Source organism: Atta cephalotes (assembly GCF_000143395.1).
Source record: "Atta cephalotes unplaced genomic scaffold scaffold00004, whole genome shotgun sequence".
NCBI classification, from domain to species: domain Eukaryota; kingdom Metazoa; phylum Arthropoda; class Insecta; order Hymenoptera; family Formicidae; genus Atta; species Atta cephalotes.
This window is the reverse complement of record NW_012130068.1, coordinates 3,009,483-3,022,211: the sequence shown is the minus strand read 5'-3', so window position 1 is coordinate 3,022,211 and position 12,729 is coordinate 3,009,483. Positions and strand designations below refer to the sequence as shown.

General features: G+C 35.1%; 1 protein-coding gene across 1 annotated transcript in view; it reads left to right on the top strand.

The window, feature by feature from the left end:
- LOC105625924 (serine/threonine-protein phosphatase 2B catalytic subunit 2-like) overlaps positions 1-12,729 on the top strand; it is a 160,370-nt gene that overhangs the window by 130,479 nt on the left and 17,162 nt on the right. The window contains exons 6-10 of the mRNA XM_012207234.1: positions 2,948-3,087; positions 8,041-8,212; positions 8,387-8,513; positions 8,989-9,069; positions 10,927-10,929. Coding sequence (XP_012062624.1) covers positions 2,948-3,087; positions 8,041-8,212; positions 8,387-8,513; positions 8,989-9,069; positions 10,927-10,929 — 523 coding nt within the window. The remainder of the gene's footprint in view (positions 1-2,947; positions 3,088-8,040; positions 8,213-8,386; positions 8,514-8,988; positions 9,070-10,926; positions 10,930-12,729) is intronic.

Genomic DNA, 12,729 nt, shown 5'->3' with positions numbered 1-12,729 from the left:
GTGTGTGTGTGTTGTGTGTTGTGTGTGTGTGTTGTGTGTTGTGTGTGTGTGTGTGTGTGTGTGTGTGTGTGTGTGTGTGTGTGTGTGTGTGTGTGTGTGTGTGTGTGTGTGTGTGTGTGTGTGTGTGTGTGTGTGTGTGTGTGTGTGTGTCTCCTCATACACTTAAATAAAATATATGATAACACAAAACACTGCTTAAAAATTAAAGCACGTTTTCTGTTATAATACCGACCATTAGGGAATCCAAACTGACAGAACGGAATTTAAAAAACAGAATTTAAAAAAATAGAATTTTTTTGTCTCCACTTGTCCTTTTTTGAGATGGCAGATCAGACTTCGTAATGATTAAAAACATAGTTTAGCGACCTTACTTACATCTACATAAAATTTACGTATCAATAATATTCTAGAATTAAATAACATAAATCGAATCTCGCAATGTTGATTCTCAATATTTTATTTATGTTGATTGCATCCTAAGAAAAACAGTGAAAGAGAAAGAGAGGAGAGTGTATTTGCGATGACGAGACGTTCCGCGTAGCGCGAAATACCTATCTAACTCTTCTCTCGAAGCCATTCATATTCATGGAAGTCATTAAACGCGATTTCCAAAGGTAGCCTAGTTGATGAGTACGAGATCGCACCGGCGGACTTTTCTCAGCGAGATTAGATCAACGGAACAAATATTTGAGAGATCTCGTTGCAGCGAGACTCTGTCTTTGCACGCTCTCTTCATCCTCCATGCTCTTCGATATCCACTCCGTATGAAATCCTGCTCGTCCGTAAAACGAAACTTCGCCATCTAAGTTTTCGAGTCTTAACATCGATTCGAGGGGAATCGACTCTCGGTCCGAGAATAAATCGCGCCACGTTTGTAAATGCTTCATGACTTTCGGAGTTTCGTCGTCTGTTCAGTGTCTGTCAAATAAATAATTTCTCTGCGGGATTGGGATCTGTGAAATTTGCACATTTTATATTAATATAAAAAAATAATTACACTCCATTAGTACTTTTCATTGTTCTACAGTTGTACATAAAAATAATTATACCAAAAATCAAAAATGAAAGTATATAACCCGTATTAGACTACCGACTCTGTAAGCCGACCCGATTGCTAACCAATAATGAACCAAGTATAATAAGACTGATTCAATGTGATTGGTCCATTATTGGTCGGCATCAGAGTTAGCAGTTAGATCGATTTGCAGAGTCGGTAGTCTGATACGGGCTTATGTTAACTTTGCGAATCTGGCACATCCTTCTCTAAAGTAGAAGAAAACATTATCACTTTATAAATATTATCACTTTTCCAATTTGAAAACGAAATTCCAACAATTATTAATTTTTTATACACTTTGAATATTAAATACAGCATTTGCAGATAAAATGTCGTACTGATTATTTATCGCATTTCTAGCGACATTATTCTATTTCTTTGTTTTCTGTCGTCTAAGAGGAAAGTTGATGAACTTTGGAAGATACGTGACAAGAAAACGAGGAAAGAAAAAAGCAAACAATAGAAAAAAAACAACACATTGTATTATAGATTAGCTTTAAAAATCGAAAATGAAATGAAAAGGATAATGTTAAGATTATGTTAAGAAATTTTTTTGCCGATATTACTTGATTACTCAATAATCTTCTATCAAATTGAAAAATTTTTCAAGAAACTTTTTCTAAGAAACTGAATTTTTGAGTTACGTCACTTTTGAACTGAGAGATATATGTAACGTGATATCAAATAAATGTCGAGTAAGATCAGTGCGATAGCATCTGTCCATTGCCATTCTAACGTCGAATATTGGATTTCAGTACTTACCGATTTAGTGGCAATAGACATTTGGAAATCCGCGGTGAGCACATTGTTGTCAAGCTCGGTAGCCTAATTAATGCAATCTGCAGACGATCCGGCTTACGTTTACCTTGTTTGGCGCTGTCGAGATACGTAAACTCGCAGCAGAGTTACCGCCCTTGAGACTTTGTGGCGTTCGATACACGTTTCGACGCTGTCAAATCGCTGTCAAATTATAATTCAATTCCAAGTTCAGATTATCGGTTATTCCTCTCTCTTTTAGACACCAAGATATCTTGTAACTATCGAGGAGTTATCAAAGTGGCAATGTAAATCCGCTGTGACAGTGATTCCGCAAAATCAAAATTAAATGTTAAGGAGATTCTAAAGCAAATGCCAAACTTTAACAATGTAAAACAAATTTTAATTTCTCTTTCTAAAAATATCGATAATAGTGATTTTTAATTCTCTTTCTTACATTATCATTTTATCTTATTCAAACTGTTCTTCTGTATCTAATATACTGCATGTAGCGTTACATCTTGCAAGATCCAGCATCAATATTGCTCTATTTACTTATAAAACATAATTCTTTTTTTCTAATCTTAATCTTAATTCCATTATGACAGAATCCGCGTACGATATTATATATATCTCTATGGCGAAATCACTTTATCTTGTATCACTCTATCATGTATAAATTATATAGAATCTTTATATTAAGCAGATATTGTCGTCGAAAGACAAGTCGATATTTGCAATAGCTATTTTTGTCCGTATTTTAATTTTTATGTAGAAGAATTTAGCAATTCTGTAAAGATGATTCGAAGCTGTTTTAGAATTACGAAATGTCAATAATTTGTTTTACTTTAGGATCTCATTAAAAATGACATACTGATGCGATCGATGTAAATGAAGCCGTCATGATTAACCAGGACCAATCAGCACTACATAAATTTTGCGTGTAACGTATAATGGCCAACTAAACCTCCGAATAGAATACGATCCAAACTGACTGACCAACCCATTGTGAATTCGGTAAAGCCGACAATGGCCCATACAATTACGCTGAAAATTACGCTGCGTTTGCGTCAGTCGATGTGCTATCAGTTAATTCCTTGAACTAATTCGATCAATGTTGACTTGCTGTTCCAGCTGGACAGGTTCAAAGAGCCGCCGGCGTTCGGGCCAATGTGTGATCTCCTCTGGTCGGATCCTCTCGAGGATTTCGGCAATGAGAAGAACGCGGAGCACTTTTCTCACAATAGTGTCAGGGGTTGTTCATACTTTTACAGGTGAGTGTCCGTTTTAACCTGTTTTTAAATTCTTTTAACTTGTTAAATTACTGGTAACATACGTAATAAAATTCTAACGACTAAGAAAATTTGGACGTACATAATTGGATTTTTCTAACTTATTTCAATATTATATATACAGTTTTAATTATATTCTGTGAATGGATATTTTTTGAATTTTTCTGAAGTGGAGAAAAGCACTGTAGATTAAATATCATACAATAAAAAACGGTTTTGCTAAGGTATCTAAAAATTTGGCTAAATATAGATTTGAAAATAGTTTTATTAAATCATCAAAATAATTATATAAAATTCTTAAACGTCAATGCTGCAAAAAGATTCAATATTCCAACGATCAACTTGAACGTCCTATATATCCAATCTCGAATTAAAACTTTATTAATAAAATCTATTCTAAGCTAACTGAAACAATATGATAAATGACTGATCATATTATGATACCTTTTTTGTCTCTGAACTCTTTTCAGAAAACTTATTTTCAGAAGACTACTCCTATAAAATATGTAATTAATGTTTAAATTAAGTCGAACAATTGACAAAAGAAATTTAAAAAACATGTATACAACAGCTTTTTCTTTTCAAAAGTATTTTATTTATCAGTTATAACAAACAAAATTATCTGGGTTGAAATAACGATATTTCATTAAGCCATACTGCCAATAAAAAAAAGTATTTAAAAAGGATCCAATAAAATTGGAAATATCAGAAAATGCAATTACAATACTTTTCGTCGCGGTCGTCGATATATCGAAGGGACACGTCGATATCACAGTGTGTTAACGTAATAATAAAGGACATATTAGCGGAGAAAAAAAAACGAGGTCAACACCTCATCACTACTCGGTAGTAGTTGGAGTTCTTTTTACCGTAGAAATACGATATGCTTGTGCGATACATCTCGCGGCTGTCGCCGGCCGGTTCTCGTTTTTCCTTTCTAGCCAATCCGTTAACTCCCTCTAACGGGTAATTATCTCGCCGTCTGTTTGCGAGCAGTACAGTCGGAAGCGCGTTGGCCACATCCCTCGCACGATCACACAGCGTGAAACGAGGTAACTTTGGCTCCTCCGACCCTTCTGTATCTGAGAGATTTTCCTTCTCCACCAAATCTTCCTACAAACGTCACGTTCAGTCCCTCGTCGCGTCGCTCTTTGTCAGCGTTCGCGGACACACCCATGGTTTGCCCCGTGCGAGGATTAATAACGACCGTGTTATACGACGATGTCAGCAAACCGCAGACATGACAGCTCCTCTCGCGAATCTGCTAATTATACAAACGGCCATGCTAATGAGAACTGAGATTCGTTAAGTGTCAGCTGTTTCACGTACTCGTTGTTACGTATTCGTTCATCGTTTACGTTGACGAAGTAAATTGTAATAGATTAAATTTTGGAAAAACACGTTTTATATTTCTCCACGAACTTATGCGATCTTCAGTAACAAATTATTTCAGTATTAAATATCTTTCTTATTCCTGATTGTTGCCAAAAGTTGGCGCAACAAAAAGAGTAATGAAAAATATGCGTTTCACTAATTGTTTCACTCGATTCGATCATTAATTGTTATCTTATTTATTGGTAACTGTAACACAATCTGATATCAATTTCTACACACAAGTTTTTTTATTAACCAAGCTTAGAAGCTTTAAAATAGTTCGTAACGCACAGTGAAAAAAGTTTCTAATTGAAAATGATCAAATCAGAAGATTTCAGCCATATCTCAATCAGAATTCTTATTATTTAAATAGAATTATAATAGAGTCAATTAAAAAATTCTGATTTGTTCATTCCAATTGATGCAATCAATTTCTTTTTCCAAAAAATGTACAATTATCATTAATTCTTTTGTTTAAAAAAAAAATAGAAAAATGATATTTTATCTGTACATTCTTTCATTGGCTGTTTAATGAGTTAAGAAATAAAATGATTATATTAATTATATGCATTGAATGAAAGCATTTAGGAAATTTTAATGACTCACAGTTGTAAGACATTTCGGAGTAACAAGTACAAAATAAGTTAATTTAAGTCTCCTTGTACAATCTTAAAAATCGAGATTTCAGATGGAGAAGAAATTAATATATTGCATTCGATCATTGATGAATGCAATTAATAAATTCTTTGCAGCATTTTTTAATAAATAATAAATTCTCTAGATCTCAAAGCGATTTCTGGCATCGTGGAAAAGGCTTTGAAAAATAAGGTTGTCGTAAATGTACACGTCGAGAGATACCGCCAAATTATTGTTCCTCTATCACATTTTTAATATTACAAAAAATTTTGTTAAGTTGTTTTAACTGTTGTAGTTTTATACTTGACATGGCGCTTCCTGACATAGCGCTTTTTCAAAATATGAATTAATTATAACGGAATTAATTATAGCGTAAATAACAGAGTATTTTATTACAAAATTTAAAAGTCTTTAAATCACTACATACAGTGTACTACACATATATATATAATAAGAATAAATCAAAATATCTGTTTTTTTCTATTATACTTTTTATTAATATTTACTAATAAGTCAGTTATATTAGTTTATAATTAATATTATTTTAAACTTTAATTATTAAGTCTTTAATTTTTAATTTAAATTTTTTAATATTATGTTTTTACTGACTTGTTTTTATTTGAACTTTTATTTTCTATATTTCTCTATAATTTAATGTTAACGCGACACGTCATCAAAGAATTATGCATGGAAAGAATGCTTGTGCTGAAGTATCTAAAAATTTAGATCAAATCTGAAAATAACTTTATTTGATCATTAAAATAATTATGTAGGAAACTCAAGCAAGACAAACGATGCTGCAAATAATTTTGACATTTTAATAGTCACTTTGAGCGTTCTACATAATTATTTTGAAAGATCAACAAAATTATTTTCAGATCTGCATTAATTTTTTTAGATATTTTAGTGAACCGTGTACGTGTCGGATATTTCTCGAGTAACAATGGCAGGAATGTTAGAAAGCTGATTTATTGAGGTGATTTTCATAATCAAGTTGTTCATTGATATATACGTGAATGTGGTACAGGCAATCGTGATCACGATAAAATAATAGTGGCCGTTATGAAGACATTTTAGATAGCACCAGTCCGTTAATCCCTTATTTTCGATTCTCGCATTATCGTGTCTCGTTCCTGGATAGATAAGTGCATTGAGTTTCACGCGAACATAAATCACATCTCGCGTCTCGAGCAGTATGCAAGTAGTCCGGCTGTAATCACCAACGGTCGTTCGACTACACCGCGATTCGTACCACTCACCCTTCCTCCCTTCAACGTCTGACTCGTAATGAAGCTGCTGATTACTCCCTGCCATCCCTTAATGATTCGAAGTGGCTGTACATTGTTACAACGAGAAAACGGAACACATCTTGTGCATTGTAATATAACGTCGTTAAATAAATCATCTTATCGTCGCACTCAGGATGTGTGCGTATCGAAGATACAACGACCTAGAGATCGATACTGGGCCACATTGGCGAGCGGCACGGTTTTCGAGAGATTTCACCTCGTCATTAATCTCTGTCGGCGCTATGAACGGGTCTTAATGGCCGTTAACGACCATGCCGCGACGTGGCGCAAACATTTCTCACGATTCTTGGCCGAGTCAATTATGCCATTGCGAAAAGGGTCGTCCTGTTGACGTTTTCGGCGGCATAATTTGTTTATGTGAATCCGAAAGTCGGTACGCCAATAATGTCCGTCATCCATTGTACGATTGGCAGGAATGGATGGACATTAAAAGCTACATCGCATAAAAGACTCGAATACCTCTAACTTGCAGCGAACGTAGCAGTCTGATGCCGAAGCTTCGAGTAATCTCAGAAATTAACTCGACTACAATATTTAGAACACTCCAACAATTTTGTAAATTCACAGAATTGCATACAAAAAGTTGTACGAATCGTTTTCGACAAGTTAAGATTGATCATTTGGCGCCTGTGCAATTGTTTCCAATGCATGTGCCAAAAGCGCGTTACGACGTTAATCTAGGTCACGATTTTAAGATACACGAATTTCCCGACATGAATATTCGCGCGTCAGTGGCTGCCTCACGAACGCTTATGAAACTTATACGCTTCAAAGGAGAATATTAAGTTTTGGCTGTTTTCGGCTAAAATGAAAAAGTTCCATAGTGTACAAATTATATATCATACTAAAGAGCTACTTAAACTGGGATATTTTTACACTCCAAAGGTGAAAAATGTCGAAAGTTCATTGTTTTAGATATCAAAGGAACAATGGAATCAAAAACCTCTTGAGTTAAATAACATTTTGTTATTTTTAACTCTATTGTTTTAGTCCAATTATTAGGAACATAGGTAGGTGACTTATAGAAATTATTAAAAATAACTCGGACTTTCTGTCGCTCATCAATTGCTTAAGAATTGCCAAGTTATTTAAGTAATAATACAATTCTTGTTGCTTAATTCCCGGGATGTCTTGATGTCCTACTCAACAACTTTTTATTAGTAAATGTGATAGAGTTAAATTTATTATTTTTTATCACGATTTCTCTCATATTTCCTGATGTTTCCCCGAAGATAAACGATAAACTCAATTTCGCTTAAATAATATGTTAATTATTGAACTATTAATTATAATTAATATGCTACACATACAATTTGCACATTATAGAACTTCTTCAGATAAAAAACTTAATATCTTCCTTTTATTACGGAATTTATTAAGAAAGTGTTTTTTTTTAAATGTTAAAAATTTTGGCGTTCTATTAAAATGTTTAAAGGCCGAGTCATTTACGCTACCACGGCAATTTCCATGTTATTCATTAGTGCTAAATAGATTTAATAATATAAGCAAATTAACGTGCCCGCTCGTACGCTCGGATAATTCTCTTAACAGTAATTATCGACAATCAAGCTCTCTCCCAATCTTTAAGCGATCGATCGATAATGTCTGCTTGCAGTTACGCGGCGTGTTGCGACTTTCTGCAAAACAACAATTTGCTCAGCATCATAAGGGCGCATGAGGCTCAAGACGCCGGATATCGCATGTATCGAAAGTCTCAGACGACGGGCTTCCCGTCGCTCATCACCATCTTTAGCGCGCCCAACTATCTCGACGTGTACAACAACAAGGTAAAAGCCAATAGCGCACGAATCGCATCGCGCCAGTCGCAATGATCGTAAACTTCGACATTAATTTAATGTCACACATTTATGATCAGTGCGGGGTGCGTCGTTGTTCGTTTTATGACCTGTAGACCGCTGGTCTGCAATCGTAAAGACCCGATGTGCTCGTTGTGCTCGCAGGCAGCGGTTTTAAAGTACGAGAACAACGTGATGAATATCAGGCAGTTCAATTGCTCGCCACACCCATACTGGTTGCCCAATTTCATGGATGTTTTCACATGGTCCCTACCGTTTGTCGGTGAGAAAGGTAAGACCAACAAAACGAGCTTTGCTGTTAAAAATTATTTTATACTGTTAAAAAAAAAGTAATTATATAAAAATTATATTAAATTATATGTCTAAAAGTTACATAATTTTATACTGGAAATGTATAAAATTGTTCATTTTTATAAAAATTAAACTTTTAATTCTAGTTATGTAAATATCTTTATATTAGACACAAAAATAACAGTATATTTTATAGTTTTTATGTATAAACTTTTGTAATGTATATTTCCACATTTTATATCTTGCTTAGTAAAGAGTTCTCTAATGTTCATAAATCAATTTATATATTTAGAAGAAAAAATATGAAAAAAATATTTATGTAATAATTTAGATGGAAAAGAGATACATATATATCTTGATTTTTTTAAATGAAGTATTTCGAGATAATTTGTTTAGTCGATTGCAAGATGTGTTTTACTTGGAATTTAATGAATAATTTTTATTTTATCTTTCAGTCACAGAAATGTTGGTGAACGTGCTGAACATTTGCTCGGACGACGAGCTGATGAGCGATGGTGATGACGCGCTCGAGGAAGGTAATGTCTATCACTTAGCTCTTATTTCTCACCTTAATCCGTATACACACTATTACTTTGCAGATGTTTCGAACAAGATCGGCTCTCAGACTGGTCGCTCTTATATCGTGATCAGAGTCTCTCTTCTTTTATCCTTTTTACTTCGGGGTTATTCTTGAGTTTTACGATGTCCGAGTTTTACTTATCTACTACAAAATCGTGCAAAGAATCACGAAACGAGAATTATCGCGTTTATTAAATACGCGACAGAAACACTCGTTCTCATCTCAATCATCTCGCAGAAATCAGAAAAACGTTTGTTTATTTAGAAATCTGCGATTATGCAATCGCATGAAAATAATCGTGCACTCTAAAAGTCAGTGTGGATTTAACATAGCGTGATCTCTAGAAAACAACAATGTAAAATCAATTAATTTATTAATCATTTTTACTGATATATAATCAAAGTTGATATATAAATATATAATCAAAGTTGAATACTTATCTATATAATTCTAATCGTGTTACATTAACATTTATGTAGATTTACCTACGGTATTAAATACATCTACATGTTGGTGTTAATACAATATTAACACGATGAGAACTAATAAGAAAAATTGTTTATTCGGATTCAAAGCGGATTTTAGTACTTAAATATTTCTATATGTGAATTTATATATCTGATTCTGTAAATCGCTCGTTGAAATCTTTTTTGATCTTGAAATTATGAGTAGAATTATGAGTAGAATCAGAATAAATAATCAAATAAATAATACCTATTAAATTGACAATTAACTTAATAATTTTTATGTTAATAAGCATATTCTTATAAAAATATTATATAATCTGATAATGAAAATCAGTCTTTGAATTCATTGCAAAAAATTATTGTGTATAGACACCGTATGGTGTTAAATCCAAATCGATATTTTTAGAATGTGAAGAAGATGTGTTTTTTCCTTCGATCAGGTTCTCGATTAAATCTCATCTTCGGTTCATTTCATTTCGATATGCACTCAGATAGTCGCGACGATTTCAATCTTATCCGTCACTTCGAGGACAGCCGGACGAACGAGTGCACGATAAGACGGGCCAGAGAGATGTCGTTAATATCTGGAATCTCTTACAAGCTCCGACACGATCTAAGAGAGGCCACGTCATCTTCGTGCACGGGGAGAATGCGTGAATTCATCCCTCATGTCCTGCTGAACCGATAGAAAAGAGTTGGACACAATTTAACGATGAAAAATGAATCGGGATTCCCCTGCCCCTCCCTCGTTCTATGAATCGTCGCATTCTCCGCCAAAAAGGAAGATCGATCATGCACGTGCGCCCGGATTGGATAACGGTGAGCGCGAATTTTGCGAAGAATTGCTCGACTGTTCATTTTCATCGCATCGATGAAAGTTGAAACATGCCGTTAATTTTTCGTTCAATCGCTTTTAATTTAACGCGATTTTGAACGAAAGCGGCGAAGCTTCAGCGTTGTTTTTTTTTTTTTTTTTTTTAGTTCGCCTAGCAAATTTCACGCGCACGATCGATCCGCCAATTAACTTCTATCGTCAATTTTTTCGATCGTTCGATTTCGACGGCGAATTCTACGTATTCTAAATATTCTTATGGATATCCCTACGATTCACATGATTAAATTGTTTACGGACCTCTCTTAAATAAAATTCATCTTCTCAAGCGAAAGTTAAAAAAAAAGATTGGCGCGCAGTTTCCCGAATATTCATCGAAAGAATAATTTGTTGATTTGAAAAAAAAAATATATGTCTCTATCATCTCATCTCCCCCACGATCTCACTCTTGTAACTTCCAGAGACAAATCTTGAATTCTCTTTCTGTTTGCATTTTCACTCGCTGCACGGACAGATGGTAAGAAACGCCGCTCGATTCTTCTAGACGTCACACGATTAAGAGCTTCATTGATTCTCATTAATTTTTTAGCTATTTTCATAGTAGTTTCTCGATGTCGAGTTTCTCTTTCTCTCTGTTTCTCTATCTATCTCTCTTTCTCTTCCTCCGTATTTTTCTTTCTTTATTATCGTTTTCTCTTTTTTTTCCTCTTTATCCGTAATGTCATGTTCATCGGAAGGAGAAGAACGTATGTACGTTCGCGTCTATCTCTTTCTTCTCTCTTTTCTTCTTTATCTTCCGTTCTGTATGATATCCATGCGCGTAATATATATGTGTGTACATATATATATGTGTGTACATATATATAATATATATATATACATATTTACTATTTTTCTATATATTTTTTCTCTTTATCTTTGACCATCTGTTTCACGGTATTCACAATTTCTTGCATCGAGGTACGAGATTCTTTTTCTTTTCTTTTTTCTTTCTCTCTCTCTCTCTCTCTTTCTCTCTCCGTATCTGCTCCATATCTGCTCTTCTTGGCATTTTTATTTTCACTTCCCGATTATGTATAAACATGTATGTGTGTAATATTCAACGTGTCTCGACGGCACATATAGCCTGGATTTTTACATCTTCAACGGTAGACTTTGATTTTCTGCATCATTATACTCATAGCATCTTCACCCTGTCTCCATACGTTTGTTCAAGATGGCACGATCCTTTTGCTTGTTTCTCAAAGCACGTATATAAGTATTTCGCGAGGGTCTTGAGCTTTACGAGTTCAAAATACTTTTTCAGCTCGAAGCTTAATCGGGCTGAAAAATTCATCATTTTTGCCATCTTGCGCATCGCGCGTTAATTTAATTCACGCATGTATCGCAGCGATCGGGTAAGATAACGCTATAAAATCGTCATTCCACCTCGTCTTAATTATTTTTCAAAGTTACTCGGGAAATATCTCCAGATCGATATATTTTATTTGTCATTTCGTTTTGCTCCGATCGACTCTACCACTCTGTCCGAGTTCCATAGTCAGTTTCAATTTCACGTGTGTCAATTTCATGTCCATCCCACCCCCGCTGGCCTATTCTGTTACTTTCTTTTTCTTTCTCGTATATTTCACACATGTGTATGTATAATCACTCTGCCCCTTCGTCCCTACGTACGGAAAACTAAAAGAAAAAATTAAAATCTTTTCCGGCGGATGGAGCCTTGCAACCTGTAATAATCGTGAACTTTTTTTTTTCTTCGTCGGAATTTGAATTTTTGTGGCGTTTTGAATAAATCATCGTCGTCGAGTCCTCAAGATTAAAGACGTATATATTTTTTTACAACGTCCAAGATATCGATTTTTGTCGGCTAGCTATCGTCGATTAATTTTACATTCGTCCACGTGTGCCCGAGAAGGAGACACCCGGTTAATTCATTCCCGCAATTCGCGGCACGTCGGAAGGTCAAATCGATACGCCATCCGGTGTCAGCACGAACAGCACGGTCACCAGGTCTAACAAGTATCCATCCACCGGGCCCGAGTCCAAAAGCTCCGAAAGAAAGTCGAGCAGCCCCCTCACCGCTCCCACTGAAGCCGTCTCGCAGAGAACGCATTCGCGAGACCGTTTTTCCCGGCTTGTTGCGGTTAGGTCGCTCTGATCGAAAAGAAAAAAAAAAAGAGTTCAAAGAGTGTTTCGATCAATAAAGATACCCTCGGCCCCTCCTGCATCCCTCCGCTCCTTCCCGCCCCCTCTGGGTTTCGCCTCCTTTAATTATCGCGAGAGATATACGCGCCGCCCACAATCCCCTCGCCCCCCC